The sequence below is a fragment of the Canis lupus genome, chromosome 19, assembly GCF_003254725.2.
Source record: "Canis lupus dingo isolate Sandy chromosome 19, ASM325472v2, whole genome shotgun sequence".
Classification (NCBI taxonomy): Eukaryota; Metazoa; Chordata; class Mammalia; order Carnivora; family Canidae; genus Canis; species Canis lupus.
The window spans coordinates 20,737,851-20,754,451 of NC_064261.1; the positions used below are offsets into that span (position 1 = coordinate 20,737,851).

General features: G+C 37.5%; 1 protein-coding gene across 15 annotated transcripts in view; it reads left to right on the forward strand.

Moving 5' to 3' along the window:
• The window catches only part of LOC112668321 (rho GTPase-activating protein 20-like), a 111,572-nt gene that overhangs the window by 27,830 nt on the left and 67,141 nt on the right, over positions 1–16,601 (forward strand). For 13 of the 15 annotated variants that reach the window (XR_007403786.1, XM_049097110.1, XM_049097109.1 and 10 more), the window contains 4 exons: positions 2,437–2,604; positions 9,930–10,079; positions 12,540–12,581; positions 13,217–13,301. Coding sequence is in view for 14 of the 15 variants with exons in the window: in XM_049097110.1 (XP_048953067.1) it covers positions 2,437–2,604; positions 9,930–10,079; positions 12,540–12,581; positions 13,217–13,301 (445 nt within the window). In the remaining variant the exon portion in view is untranslated. Of the gene's footprint in view, positions 1–1,191; positions 1,502–2,436; positions 2,605–9,929; positions 10,080–12,539; positions 12,582–13,216; positions 13,302–16,601 lie in introns of all 15 variants that reach the window. The other 2 variants (XM_049097107.1, XM_049097108.1) reach the window with 1 other exon arrangement.

Consider the following 16,601-nt stretch of genomic DNA (forward strand, 5'->3'; position numbering starts at 1 on the left):
ATGTTTGTGTGAATTTAATAATAAATCAGACATAGACTCTTTCCTTGAGGTCCATAGAGTCTAGTGGGGCATAAAAGATAGGTTTTCACATGCCTGTTACAGGAGCCTGTAAGGGAAACCACAAACTTTGTCTGTAGGATCAAATTTCTGTCCTCCACAGTTGTCAAAGAAAGACACTGTCCATGGTGGGGGTGGGGGGCCCTCACAAGAGGCTGTGTGACCTCCTGAGTCAGTTGGATTTGAATCCTTCATATTATGTCACGGCTGCTTGGATTCAGAGTCCAACCTGTATGCGCAGGAGCCTCCTAATCTGTAAAACCATCAGTTTCCTAGTGGAAAGGGAACACTGTCTTCATGTAACATGTTTTTAACAGGCTCCTGTAGGTGCTTTGACACTGAAGGAGATGTCCAGGTGGCAAATCAATGGTTAGTATCACTAACCATTAGGGAAATGCAAGTGAAATCCACTGTGAGATATCACACTACATAGCTATCAGAATAGCTAAAATAAAAAATGACAACACCAAATGTTCGTGTGGATGAGGGGAAACTGAATGACTCACACAGTACTGGGGAGAATGTGAAATGGCACAGCCATTCTGGAAAACAGTTGAACAGTTCCTAAGAAATAAAAAATAAAACTATAAAAAAACAAAAAACAAAAACAAAAACAAAAAAACATACCTAGCATATGACCTGGCTCTTCCCATCCTGGGCATTTAGCCCAGAGAAGTGAAGACTTCACGCTGACACAAAAACCTGTACACAGATGTTTATAGTAGCTTTATTAGTGACAGCCAAAACCTGCAGACACTTCGAACTCCTTCAACAGGTAGTTAAGCAAACTGTGATACATCCATATCATGATGTACTACTAAGGGACACCAGGAAATGAACTGTGAATCCTTGCAGCCATCTAGATGAATCTCCAGTTACATCAAATGGGAAAAAGGAAATCCCCAAATTTCATAAACTATGTGATCCCATCTGTATAACATTCTTGAAATGGCAACATTATACACATGGTGAACAGATTTGTGATTGCCAGGGATTAAAGAGGTGGTGGAGGGGGAAAGAAATTTGTGTGGTTGTAATCGGGGAATAGGAAGGACCCTTGTGGTGATGCAAGTGTCTCTGGAAGACTCCATCTGTAAAAAAACTGATGTCATCTCTCTGTGTTATTTATTACAGCTGCAAATGAATCTACAGTTATCTCAAAATAAAATGATTACTTTTAAAAAGTCAAAACTTGGAGGCCAAGATAAGGAAACCAGTATGTCAGTTTGGCAGTTACAACATGAGCTTTGAATATGTGACATCATAATGGCAGTGACCGCGGACCGCTGCGGAATCTTCAGGCTTCAAGCATTTGACAGTACTCTGCCAAGTGCTGTAGACTCACTCGATTTCCCGTCCCGCGAATTGAAGAGAAAAGGATGTTCCCGTCAATCAGAAAGCACGCTGAGCTTACAGGTGGACATTCAAGGCTTCAGCGCATGAGGTAGTCTTCTGATCCACTATTTCTGACCATCCAAACAGACCGGCAATAACAGGAACTGTTCTTTTCTTTTGTTTCCTCTAATACATAGAAACTAATTAGTAACTCCAGCACCAGCTTCCTGAAAAGCTGCTCCTGTTCATAAGATTCAGTGCTGCTGAGCAGAAGGGAGCAGGCTTTATACATCCTTGGGGGAGGCGGAGACACTTTCTTGGCTCCATGAGAGAGCCAACTCTCTCTCTCTGTGAGACAGTTTTCAGTGGGTCTATGAAAATACCTGTCTTAGTTATGAAAGAATTTTTACACTCTGCTCAATTGAGTTGTTTTATTACCTATTTTGACCAGGAAGTCCTGTCAGAGCTCAGCCAAGTAATAGCTAAACTCTTGTGTTCAGAAACTTTCTGAGGTTTCCAATATTTTTGTTGATCTTTGAGAATTTTTACCCCAATTTTGAATATTGAATTAGATAAGATGGGGGTCAACTTCCAGGATCTTCAGTTATCTTCATTTTATCTTAACATAAAAGCAATTTGTAATTAATTCTTCACACGTTGTTTTATTTTATATTAGGCCACAAGTTGTCCTGTTTGTTGTTGTTGTTCATTCTCCTTCTTGTAATCTGCTCTACCTTTGGCTTCTTGGCTCTCGCCTACCTCATGGCTCACAATTAGCTCTGCAGCTTTCTCCACCACACCTCTAAGTGTTCGCATGCCCAAGGGCTTTGTCCTTGAAACTGTCCTCCCTCTGCATCAGTTTCCCAAGTGACCTCACCTCTTTCTATAGCTTTCTGTAACTCAGGGATCCCTGATTCTGAGCTCTGGAGCTCTGCTTTGGGGGTTGAGACTACATTTTAGTGTTGTGTGAACCTTGAAACTTGGCATTAAACTATATTGTGTATTTGACCAGTAACTAACTGCTCTGTGTTTGATGTGTTGCAGGAAGACCTCGTCTGTGGAGGTGGACACCCACAGCGAAAGCACTACATCATCTGAGGGTGCCACTCGTACCTTGCTCATCCATGGCCCCGTTGAGCTCAAGAAAGGCTGGAGGAGGCAGAAGTGGCAGCTTTTCTTGTACAGCGATTTATTACTGATGTCTAATACCAAGTAGGTGTACCATGTTTCGTGCTCTTGTGAATCTCAAAAAAAATGCATTCCCATTAACCCTTACTATACGAAAACATAACATTTTTTCCCTTTTGTGTTTGCCAATGCTTGAGTCCTTCATTCCATGAGTACTTCTGGAGGTCTTCTTTTGTGTCATGTCCCTGCAGCAAATACAATTGACAATGTGACAGACCAATGTCTCTCCTGCCTGGGACTAACAAATGATAAAATAAGAGGGGGAATGATAATGATTAGTGCTGCTGATAGAAGGTGGATAGGGGGCTGTGCAGAGAGGGTGGGAACATGTTAGGAATAGTCTAGGAGGGCCTCTCTGAGGTGGAGCATTAAAATCAAATCTATGAGAGGAGAAGCAGCCACATTGTGCCTGAGCCATCGAGGCTGAGAGACTTGCAGGTCTACATGGGTACAATCTGACCCCTCAGAGAGAGGGGCTCAGGGAAGCCTGATTTGACTAGAGCCCAGAGCATAGGCCATGCTATCAGATATGATACTATGCTCAGGGGTCTAGTCACACAGGGTCTTCACAGGCCATGGTAAGAAAGTGGAGATATTTTGCCAAAGGATTTGTAATTAGGGGACTAACCAAATCTGATTTATATTTCTAGCAAATTTTTCTGACTGTTGCTAGATAATAGATGGATGGGTAAGCAAGAGTGGAAGCAGGGAGAGTAGTTAGGGGAGGCAATAGTCCTGATGGATGGTATCAGGGCTCTATCTTAGCAGTTTAGTAAAAAGGAAAGATGGAGCAGGGTAGCCCGGGTGGCTCAGGGGTTTAGCTTCGCCTTTAGCTCAGGGCATGATCCTGGAGACCCAGGATTGAGTCCCACATCAGGCTCTCTGCAGGGAGCCTACTTCTCCCTCTGCCTGTGTCTCTGTTTTTCTCTCTCTCCTCTCTGTGTTTCTCATGAATAAATAAATAAATCTTTAAAAAAAAAAGATGGAGCAGATAGATGGAATGTAGGAGAAAGAATTGACTGTGTGTACTTTCCTCTCAACCCTGAACACAAATGCATTGAATATCCAGTCTAGAACATGATGATTGCTCAATAAATGTCTGGGAGCAGGTCATGGAAGGTCACCTGTTTACTTACTCCATCTCTGTTTGCATTATTCACAAAACGTGGAAGACCAAGAACACTCCCACAAACAAAATATCAAGAAGTTTTTTGGTCATGAGAAAAAACTAACTCCCTCTTTTTTTTTCCTGCTTTCACCCTAGATCTCAGTTATGCCATGTCATAGGTACGACATGCTAGTAATAATTTGGCAAAATGATATACTCATCTGAGTTACATTAATAACAATTTATCAGGGGCTTACTACATGTCAGATATTATGCTAAAAAACTTTATGTACCTAATTTTGTCTAACTTTACAATGACCCTGTGAGATGGGAGTATTTTTATATTGGAGAACCTTGATGCTCAGCAGTCTAATGGATCTGCCCAGGTTACCATATTAGTAATGGACAGAGTCTACATTTGAAATCAGGTCTATTTATTTCAAAGCACAGGCTTTTATTCACTATGTGATGCTACCATTTCTATTCTCTCTTTTTTCCTGAATTTCATACAACATTCCATGAACACCTAGATTCTTTCATTATTGAAATCGACCCTTCCTTTACATTGAGTGAACAACTAACTCCAATCTGCTTGGTAAGAAATAGATCAGAATGCTTAGTGAATTGAAAAATGAAGCAAGTACAGCCATCAAAAAAATCAGAGTCAAAGATAGTAGTAAAATATATTTGAGACTAGGGAAATTGCCCATAGATGTAACCTTGAAGGTGGTGATGTCATAAGGAGGACAAAGAGAAAAGGAATGTCCAGGCCTTGGCATGAGGTCCATATGAAAGACTCTCTTCCTCCTGATAGAAGGCCAAGTCATTATTTTAAAAATGCAGGCTAGTTACCATTCTCTTTATTTAACCAAGGTGGGTATGGGAGACCAAAATATGTGGGATGCATGCTGGGAACCACACTAGGAACATCACAGATGCCTCACCCACCTGGGTTTCTCAGTGATTGAGCATCTGCCTTTGGCTCAGGTCGTGATCCCTGGGTCCTGGGATCGAGTCCCACATCGGGTTCCCCACAGGGAGCCTGCTTCACCCTCTGCCTATGTCTCTGCCTTGCTCTGTGTATCTCTCATGAATAAAGAAAATTTTTCAGGGGAGGAGGGCGGGGGGTGGGAGTGAATGGGTGACGGGCACTGGGGGTTATTCTGTATGTTAGTAAATTGAACACCAATAAAAAATAAATTAAAAAAAAATCGAAAAAAAAATTTTTTTTCTCACAGCCCTCCAAGGCCCATATTTTTTATCATCCACAGGCTGCAGAGATGAAAATGGGAACAGAGGAAGTCTCAGAAATGGTCCAGTCATACATAGGGAAATCATGCAAGAGGTTCCAACCCAGGCCTGCCTTCATCAGAAGGCCATGTTCTTCCTTCCATACCATGTTGTACCCTTCCATCCTTAGCCCAAGAGACATGCTAACAAATAGCAAACTCATTTCCTGGTTGTTAGGACCTTGCAGACCATATTCAATTTATAAGGGGAATATGTTCTTCTTTTTTTTTTATCTTTGTAATTATTATAGCATTTAGGGACAGGAGAAGACTTTCCTTTTCTTACTAGAACTATTTATTGTCCTGGGTGCTGCTTACCTCTCAGCGGGTTTTACAGAGCCTATGATGTTCTACTAAAAAGATTTTTAGGGGATCCCTGGGTGGCGCAGCGGTTTGGCACCTGCCTTTGGCCCAGGGCGTGATCCTGGAGACCCGGGATCGAATCCCACATTGGGCTTCCGGTGCATGGAGCCTGCTTCTCCCTCTGCCTGTGTCTCTGCCTCTCTCTCTCTCTGTGACTATCATAAATAAATAAAAAAATTTAAAAAAAGAATCTTTAAAAAAAAAAGATTTTTATATAAAGATAGTGTTGTTTTTCCACTAGAGAGTTGCATCTATTGAAGGGCTGAATTTTTATTTCGAATGGTTCATTATGACAAAACAAGTTGAACATTTTTCATCTTTCACATATTGCTTTTGAGATATGTCCTTATGTCTACTCAAGGGTTTTTATGTGACAAAATCTTTATCAATTTATTTGTTAATGTTCTTTGAAAGAGACTCAGTTCCCAAAAGATTATCTTATATACTTTATATTATACATTGGTAATATTAGAAAATGTAAGTGATCACAGGCATGTTAACTTCATATTTAACCCAAGGTCTTTGATATAGAGAGAACACAGATTTTTAGAATTCCAAGTTCGGGATATCATCATGGTCAGGTTCTGGTGAGAGCTCTTTTTCTGCTTGCACGCGGCTGCCTTCTCACTGTGTACCCCAAGGCATGTCCTCAATGCATGTATGTACACACATACAGATCTCTCCCACTTCTTACAAGACCATCCATCTTACTGGATTAGGACCTGACCTTGATGATCCCATTTAAACTTAATTACCTTCAAAAGCTCTATCTCCAAACATGATGATACTGGCAGAGAGGGCTTTATGGTAAGAAGGCGGGAAAGCAGTGGGAGGGAGACACAATTTCATCCATAGCAGTAGCAAGCAGCACTTAATGCTTGCCACAATCTTTAGAAAACTACTATGAGATCATTCCCATAGTAAATATTTTGGTATATTTTTGATCACTGTTAATATGAAAAAATTTACCTTTTTTTCTAGAAGGAAAAAACTAAGAAGAAATAGCCCCTGAAATAAAAAAACATATTTCATCCCTGTCATGCCTTGGTCTTACATGGAGGAATCAATACCCTCAATCAATCTATTCAAATGAATAATCTGAGTTTAGTGCCTAATTTTTCCAATTAGCCATAAAAAAGGGGGTAGGCTGACCCAGGTTCCATTTTACCTCAGCTCACCCTCAGGCTTCAGCTGGAGACTCTCTCATCTTTAGGTTGACACTACAGAATTTAACAGAATTGAATAAATAGTTGATTAATTTCTACCTATTTTTCAGTCAGAATTAGTGAATTTTGGCTTGTGTGTAATAATGAGGGGAATTAAATGTTTCTTCACACAGAAATTCTATTTCTCTAGTTGTACAAGATGTTACTAATAGTGAAAATTGGGGATTTTTCTCACTTCTTTCATACACTAGAAACTTGTGTTCACAAGAATTGAAGTCAAATGGAATCTTCCTTATCATTTTTGGTATTCATTAGAATACTAAATAAGTTATTTTTCAAATAAAAATTACTTTAAAAATTAAAGTACTTTAAAGTACTTTAAAAATTAAAATAAAAATTACTTTATTTTTAAGAACAGTATCTACTTGGGGCCCTTGGGTGACTCAGTGGTTGAGTGTCTGTGTTTGGCTTAGGTCATGGTCCCAGGGTCCTATAATCAAGTCCCTCACCAGGCTCCCCAGAGGGAGCCTGCTTCTCCCTCTGCCTATGTCTTTGCCTTCTCTCTCTCTGTGCCTCTCGTGAATAAATAAAATAAATATTTTAAAAAGAGAGAAGAGTATCTATTTGATAAAATATTAAGATATTTGTACTAGTAGAAACCCGTGAAGAATTTAGAAAAAGGGACTGAACTTAGCTCACACCCTCTTTAGACATCACATTCCTCATCATTAGTTATTAAGGAATGTAGAAATGAAATAAAAAATGAATTTAATTTGGTCAAAAGATGAAGATGACTATTAACTCACTGTCATGAAATGACGAATAGTTACAGAATAGACTATGACCCCTGCTCCCAACATTTGTAAGAGAATGCCTCTATCTTAGAAAACAGGATATCTCCCTAGAATCCTGCAAAACTCCCCAGTTCACTGGGGCTTACCTTCTGGCATAAAGATTAAGGTAGTGGAAAGCAAGAAGGACATCATGTTAATACAACTATAATAAATGACTATTTTTATAAATAAAAACTGCAGTTCTCCTCCTCTTCTTCTTGAGTCAGTTTACAGTAGATTAACACTTTCTAATTTCTGCTTAGATAATCCAATTGGGTCAGTGATTGAGAGTAAAGAAACACAGTAAGACCTTAGAAGAATCTATTGAAGTATAAAGCTTTGTTGTAACACGTTTTAAATATTTCCAAGCTAGCAACTGGCTTTATTAATATAATGCCTTGAGATTTATCCTCTCACTTCCAATATAAATCCCATGAGAAAGCTGGGCTGATGGCTCTGGGGACAGAAATGAGGCTGAGGTTAGGAAAGATGAAAAGGTTACTTCACGGTCAAGTGGTTACAAACATGGGCTTATGAGTTAGGCTGTCTGGGTTCAAACCCTGTTTCCTGCATTTGACAATTTATTTAAACTTTCTGTGAGTTTCCTTATTTGTAAAATGGAGTTATTAGAGATCATCTAGTGTAGTTGCTTGAGGATTAAATTTTTTATATTTATATTTATAAAATATTTAGAACAGAGCTTGGCATATGATAAGTGTTCAAAACGTTATAGGAGAGTAGAAACCACACTCTGGGCTCTAGGATAATTCCTTGGTTCAACTAATCCTGGTGCTTTATTGAACTAAGGTTATTGGATGGCTTTTTCCAGGTCAATGTATTTGGAAGTTTCCACACAGGATCTTAGGTGTCTGTATATACACAGATACCTATATTAGAAAGAAAAAAATCTGTAAAAACAAGCAGATACCTGTCTATCATTCCCCTTGGGCATATATTTCTGACATGACAATGCCTTTGGAATTACTATCTAGAAAAATGATTTTATCTGTTAATTGACTATGTTCCATAAAAATCTTCAAGCACATAGATACAGGCACTTGGCTGTAATGTTGAAATAAAAAAATGTTGAAATAAAAAATGTGGAAAGATGTTGGTATCCATCATATTCATATTCATTGTGTCCTAAGCTTTGAATCTACATTATCCTTCAAGTGGGCTTCCTAAAAGATTATTTTTATTTCATAAATCCCACTGAAGTGTTTTAGCTCTAATTGTTCCATGAATCAGTGGAGTCGTAGGGATTTTTGCACATGAGGTGTCTTTCATCTCAGTTTAGTTCAGTGTTTTCCACATGTGTTTCTGAATACTAAGGAGTTCCAGAGTGGAGGATCCAAGTTCCCCAGGCATTCCTTATAGGACCTGTAACTGTTTAAATCTCAAGCCCACCTGCGAGTCAAAGTTGTGAATTAACCAAATTAATCAATTAATTAATCAACCAAAATAAATCAATGGTGGTTTTCATCTTTGAGGCCAAAGAAGATTAGGCAGAAATTATCAAAAACCCATTTCACCCCTTCTTACTCCTCAGAGAAATGGGAAGTATCCATGACTTACATATAAGACCTCCGGACCACTGATCTTGGATTGATTGATGGACAGATGGATGGATGGATGGATGATTTTTCAGTTGGGCTCAGTCTGTAGGCTAACAATTTTTTTTGTTTTAGCCAGAATCTATGGGAAAATGGTATGGACAAAATTTTAAGAAGGCAAATTGAAAATAACCTATGCTTTAAAGGCTAGAAAATATTTTTAAAATTAAGGTTGAAAGTAACTTTTAAATCTTTCTGATCCAAGCTTGTTTTTTTTTTTGTTGTTGTTGTTTTGATTTCATCTCTCTCCCTCACACTCTTTAAAAGGTTTATTTATTTGTTTGTTTGTTTGTTTGTTTATTTATTTATTTATTTATTTATTTATTATTTATTTATTTTAGAGAGAGAGCAAGCATGAGTGGGGGGAGTGGCAGAGGGAGAGAGGAACCCGACTCCTCATTGAGTGGTGAGCCCTACATAGGGGCATGATCTCAAAAGCCTGAGATCATGGCCCAAGCCAAAACCAAGAGTTGGATGCTTAACTGACTGAGCCACCCAGGTGCCCTTGGTTTGTCTCTCTTAAGAAAAAAATTGTATAACTATTTTTATAAGTCATGTATCAGGTACCTTTGTTCAGCCCCTCAAACACTTTTCGAAGTATGCAAGTCATAAATGAATAATTAACTGCAATAATAGCCATAAAAATTATGTGTAATAAGTACCAAATCCAGCAATAGCAAATGAATTAATGGTTTTCCTACAAAGCTCTAAAATATACAGTGGTTACTCAAAACTCACCATTCAAAAATATGGCTGCTTGCTGCCATTAGAGTGTTTTCAGGTTTCCAAGCCAGAGTTTGCTCAACACACACATTGCAAAGGCCCATCTAACCATTTGCTGTGTGTGCACAGAGGGTAATAGAGATGTGGGAGACCTGATTTGCCCCAGAGCATGAGAACTGGTCTCTAATAAGCACAGCTACTCCCATAACATTTTTGAAATGTACTAACAGAGGTCATGTTTGGGATCTTTCTAGGTATAAGAAAAACTTTAAGATAAAAAAGAAAATACCACTGAACACCATGTGGATTGCCAACTGCATGGATACAGTGGGAGATGCCAACATCCGTTCTGGGAGGTCCTTTGTGTTGGGCTGGCCCACGGTGAACTTCGTGGCCACCTTCAGGTAAGACCGATGCCTTGGTGTCCTGTATCTACATGGCTTGAAAAGGATAACATTGTAATCTATTGTCTACCAAGCTGGTGACTCACTTTTTGACCTCCCATGACACTTGTTTTGCCTTGTACTCGGCCTAAGAAGGTGCTTATATCCACATGGAAACAAGTTATGTATAGTGGGAACTACTGGAGTAATTTCCTTCAGTTTTGATCAATGGTTTTTCAAATGGGCTCTAGTAGCCACCTGAGGAGTTAGGAGTTCTAGTTCTGTGGAAGGAGAATCAACAGAATGAGGTTCAAAATCTCCTCTCCAAGATCCTGCCCTCTGATTCCCAGGGAGTATCTGCATTTTTAAATCACCGGAATAGATTTCTTGAGCAAGTACTATTAAAGGGTCCAATTAAACTTGAAAAATTGCTTTTACACTCCCACGTTAATTCCCTTAACAACAGTATGTAATTATACAAATAAACTGATCATGCCGTTGAATACTAGGTTGCCTGAATTGCTGTGTACAGATTATCTTAGTTGGTGATGATCTAAAACAAAATATGATTCCATTGAGTAGAGGTTAGTTGTGTAAGACACATTCTTAGGCTGACAAGAGGATGGGGAATGTGGATCTCGACCCTGGATATCCTGAGTAGACACCTCTGAGTTTACAGGGATCATGCCACACTTGCATCTCTGTTTGAAACATCCACACCCCAAGCCTCATTCCTGTTTTATGTGGTTGTACTTAACATACTGCTTTCTTCTCCTCACCCCACTCCACCAAAATCTCACAGGTCATCATAAATGTAAGACAACAAAAATCTTTACAAGTTGTTAATTTATTAATCCTATAATGCAGCTGTTGACTTAATGAAAAATTTTCAAATCTTATTAGGAAGAAACATGTATTTATATCCTCTCTGCAGGTCTTCTTTTCCATAAAGATCATCAGTTCCCATTGCTTAATATCTTCTCCAGGTTGCAAGAGGATGGAAAGAGTTTCAAATGGGAATTAAAAAGAAAAAGGGAATATATAAAGTGTTTGGTAGGGGGATGTCCAAAAAAAAAATTCCCCCTAATAGGAGGAAAATGTGGAAGCCATTTAACTATTAGTTAAAAAGGCTGTATAAATATATAGAAGGCATTTATAACAACATCTGGCACCTAATGCTTTTGTTATTGATTATTATTACTGTTCTGTGGATTGGCACGAGTAACTAGAAGCTGTGTCTATGCACCTAGGCAGGTTGGGACACTAAATGGGCATTCTACTTTCTTGATGCGACAGGTCCTGAAATGGTGATGGAGAGGGTGCGGAGTAGTGTTGCTGGTAGAATTATACAATGTGACAGCCACCGTGGACAGTTTGATGGCTCCTCAATAAGTGAAACACAATTACATATGACCTCCAGACACATATCCAAGAGAAAGGAAAATATATGTCCATGCAAAAATTAATACACAAACATTTGTAGCAGCATTGTTGACAATAGCAAAAGAAAGAAAGAAAGAAAGAAAGAAAGAAAGAAAGAAAGAAAGAAAGAAAGAAAGAGAAAGAAATAAACCAAGTGTTTATCAACAAATATACGAAATGTGGTACAGGAGCTAGGGACAGGAGGGAAGGGAGAGTGACTGCTTAATAGACACATGTTTGCTTTGGGGTGATAAACATGTTCAGTCACGATGATTGCACAGAACGATGAATATACTAAAGGTCACTAATGGTCAATTTTCTTTTATGTGTAATTTACCACAATAAAAAAAATGCTGGTAAGTGGTAAGCCCACGTGTGAATGAGCCTTAAGACATTTGCAACTTTGGATATTAAATGCTGTGAAAATTTTAGCAGAGAACATACTGATCTTTAGTAGTTTTGCATCAGGGGATTGATCTTTCTCAGAAGATCACAGTGATGAAGAATACGGTTTTTAGGAACTAATTTAACATATTACAATCTGCCATATGTATAAAGAAATAAAAATATTACAGGTGTTTTTTCTGAAAAAGATATTCTTGTTTCTGAGCCAAGACAGTTCCATCAAATTGCTAAATTTCTTAAATGTGATTTAATTTGAATGGTAATATTCTTTATATCCGAATAGCCCTTGCAGCTGCAGGAACACTCTGAGCTATAATTAACCTTTTTCCAGTTCTGGAAACTAAATATCAAAGTGGTTAACAACATGCCCGTGATCACATAGCTTGCATCACATAGTCACAATTAAGTTTTCAGATTTGAAATCAACTTTTCTTCCTCTTTAGGATCTACTTCCCATTGCTTTAATACCACTCACAGATGAGTGGTATTAAAGAAGAGTCCACCAAAAGCCCAACTCTAAGGGGAGTACAATTTACACATCGACATCCCTTAACAATGGGCTCCTGATATTTTTAATCTGGAATGGTGATCTTAATATGTTATAGGAGTATTGTACATTCCTCAATTTTTTTCTTCTCATTTTTTAAATTGCAGTTCTTCAGAACAAAAGGAAAAATGGCGTTCTTACCTTCAAAGGTATTTTGTCAATGTATTATTATAAGTCTTTAACCCATGATGGAAAAAATGTAGATCTCTTCAAAGCAGTGCCCCCAAACTATGTTCCCTCCCCTTAGTAGAAATTGTTACACTATCCTCCAATGATTTCTTATTTAATTGTACCCTGGCCATTACTACAAATAACCTGCTCTCCTTTACATGCATATATTGCTTATTTTTTATGAAATTCTGGTTATCACTCTCATCTTCCCCCACTCTCCAACCTCATGATTATAGCTAACATTATTCTCAAAACATATATTAAATTTCCATAAGTGCAGTTTACCCTACTGAGTAATGCTGAAATCAACTTCTAATTCCTACATTTGAAGGTGCTAGTATGCCCTCTGGTCTAGCTAGGCAGGAAAGCTTTGGTGACTGGATCTGCTGGTCAAATCTCACATGACGAGAGTGATCCATTGTTTTCCGAGTCACAGCTTATTTTCCTGAAATATTTTTGCATGTTTCCTTCCGACCCAAAATTTGGTTTTGCTGAGCTTATTTATATGCATTTAAAAATAACAAAGTACGTTGAAAATATGATCAACATAAATTGATTGGAAAATAAGGTAATTTATCCTACTCTATTTTGGGTTACTATCAAATTCGATTAGGTACATCATGCTAGCCAAAGAGAAGGAGCAGCCAAAAAGCATTCTCCTCAAAATCTTCACTGAGAACATCAAGAACTGTGCCTGTGTGAGTATTTTTAAGACCAACAATTAAATTCTGAGTTCCTAATTCTGACTGAATGAAAAAGATGGAGATAGAGGTGGAGACACAGAGAGGGAGGAAGCAGTGAGTTGGGGAGAGAGGAAAGAGAGAGCAAAAGGTAGGAAGAGAGAGAGAATATTTAGAAAAGTACCATGAGGAAAAATGTATTTTCCCCCTCTCCATGTACCTCTTTATAGACCTAAAAACTGCGTCCTAGGTAATATGAAGCAAGAGGAATACATACTACAGTGCTTAAGCAAGGAAAGAGTATTGGATGTTAAGTGTCTATAACATTTCTCTGGATCCTTCTAATTGATTATAGTGGCTTGTAATACAGTGATTTAGAATCAACCTTTTTTTTTCCAATGGCCAGCACTTACATACAGAATGGTCTGGATTGTCCCCACAGTCCTTTTTCCCCTCCAGATATTTTATTTGGTATAACTATAAACTCAGAGAAAAGTTGTAAGTATAAAAGTAATACAAAAAGACCCCGTATACTCTTTATCTAGATTCACCTAATGGTAACACTTTATTCCATTTGCTTTATCACTTATTTTCTTTCTGTCTATTACATGTATGTGTATACTTACGTTTGAGGGTCATACATACACTATGGCCCTTTTTCCTTAAACCTAAGCATTTCTTAAGAATAAAGATATTCTACAGTTATCACCTTTAGTGAATTTAACCTTGGCATAATACTTTACTCTGCCATTCCCATTCTCATTTTGTCAGTTGACCTCAATAATGTCTCCTTTCTAGTACAGGATCCACTTAAGGATCAGGTGTTTCATTGAGTAGTTATGTCAAATGCAGAGGAGTTTTGAAAAGTCTTTTGTTCCAAGGAATATCAAGATTGAATTGAACTAAGAGGGATGACACTTTTAAGGGATCAGCATATTTCTATTTCTATTTCTTTATACCGTGGGGAGAAAAAAATCAAACCAATTGGCCCAGTTTTGTGTGTAAAATTTGATTTCTGAAATTGTAGTACAGTAGCCAAGACATTTACAGTGATGAACAAGATACTTTGGGTATCTTTAAATGGTATTTTTTTTGTGGTTGTTGTTATAGTTTGAAGTAGCTCTAGATCACACAAAACATTATTTGAAGGAGGAAAAAAAAGGTATTCCTGGCTAAAGCAAAAGCCATGCAAATATTTTGATCTGTTGCTAAGTGCAGGCTAGATGCACTGCATGAAGGAGAGAGAATTCTCTAGCAGCAGAGCACATTCTCGTCTCTGCCTTTGATATCAATTGTGGCAGTGGTTTACATTCAGAACTTTCCTTGGAAAATTACCTTGAATTTTTTAAAAATCAACTTTATTGAGGTATAGTTTGGGTGAAATAAACATTTCTGATGTTCTTTCAACCATTCTTAAAGATCCAAGTTTCCCACTGCACTGTTTCACTTCATCGTAGAAAGATGATTCTTAGCATTCCTTGTGCAAAACTGGTGCAAACAGATTTACTTAATTTCTTTTATCTGAATATGGCTTTATTTCACACTGACTCTTGAAGGATATTTTTGGGGATGTAGAATTTTGTTTGCAGATTTTTTCCTTTTAGTCCTTTAGAGATGTTCCAGTCTTTTGGTCTTGATGCTTTCTGATGAGTAGCCTGTGATTAAACATTAACCCTCAGTAGGTGATTTGTCATTTTTTCTCTAGCTGCTTTCAAGTTTTCTCTTTATTTTTGGTTTTTAGCAGTGTGGCTAGGAAGTACCTAAGCATGGTTTTCTTTGAATCTGTCCTATTTGACATATTCTGAATTTCTTGAATTTATAAATTGATGCCTTCACCAAATTTGGGAAATTTTAATCATTATTACATCAAATATTTCCTTCCTCATTATTTCTCTTTCTCTCCTCCTGACAGTTCCATTCTTTGCATATCAGACACTTTCACATTGTTCAGAGATCTCTCAGGCTCTGTTAATTTTTTGAATCTTTTCCCCCCTTTTCTTCTTCACACTGGATAATTTCTAGTATCTATTTTCAAATCACTACTTCTTTTCATCATCTCCATTATTCAATGTAGCCTCGTCAATAAATTTTTAAAAAATATTTTTTCAGATAGAAATTTCTATTTTTAAATATTTTTCCTCTCAAAAAAGGAAAAGTCATAAATACTTCTTATTTCTACAAAAATAGAGGCAATAGATGCCTCTATTTTTGTTTATTGTGAGCACATTTTCATTTGTATCATTGAGCATTATTGTAATAGCTGTTTTTGGCTAATAGTCTAAGCATCTAGATCATCTCAGGTGTGGCTTCAGCTCCTGAAAATTGATCTCATTTTCCTGGTTCTTCACATATTAAGTAACAGTTTGACTCATGAACAAAAACTAACTTTTCTTTTTCTTTTGAATTATTTCAAAAAATAGTTTGTTTTTCTGAAGTTATTTGTTTAGAGAGAGTTCCTTCTAATGGAATTTGTCTGTTGGGAGATCTTACAACATGCAGGAAAATATACATACATCCCTTGAATTACTATTTGAATGACTATTGAATTACTTTTGGACCATCTGTGATATCAAGCAATTGCATTCAATTCATAAGAAGAAAAATACAATGAAAGGACAAGGAATGAATTATGAAAGAGTTTCTTTTAACTTTGCTTTTAATATTTTCAAGGCCTGTGGGTGTCCACTTGTGCTGTTTCTTCTTTATGCACTGTTTCCCGAAGGACACAGACCCCATTGCCTAAAAATGTTACAAAAACTGTATGCATAGTAAATGTTCTGGTTACATATTCTCTTATTTTAAAATGACTTTTATAATTGAGATAGTTTTATAGATCCATCTCAGATTCCTATTAACTCCTTTCAGAAAATTTTCTGTAAACTTTTCCTAGTTGTATGGAGCAGTTTCTCAATGTATGGTCTGATAGAGAGCTATTATAAGTATCTACTCACTGGCAGAGTTGTGAATGGAACATAAACTTCTAACATTTCCAGTCTCATTTCCTAGATTCATTGGTTTTATTTGTCTTAACAGATTGCAACAATGGAAGTCTTAGTTAACCATGATGCCTGACAAAGAAAATACAGACTAAATAGTAGTTTTTAAAAAGTGTCTTTCATAGCCCGTTCTTATCTGATTTTACTGAAACCGACTATGTAATTACAAAGGAACTAAGCCATACTATACAAACACAACTCAGTAAGAGAGGAAAGTATCTAGTGCTTTCCTTTAATACTATCCCCCTCCCACCATTTTGGAAATAGCCTTATGGAGCTGAGGGTCACCCCATGTGCCCTCTTGGAATTCTCAGTTTTTCTC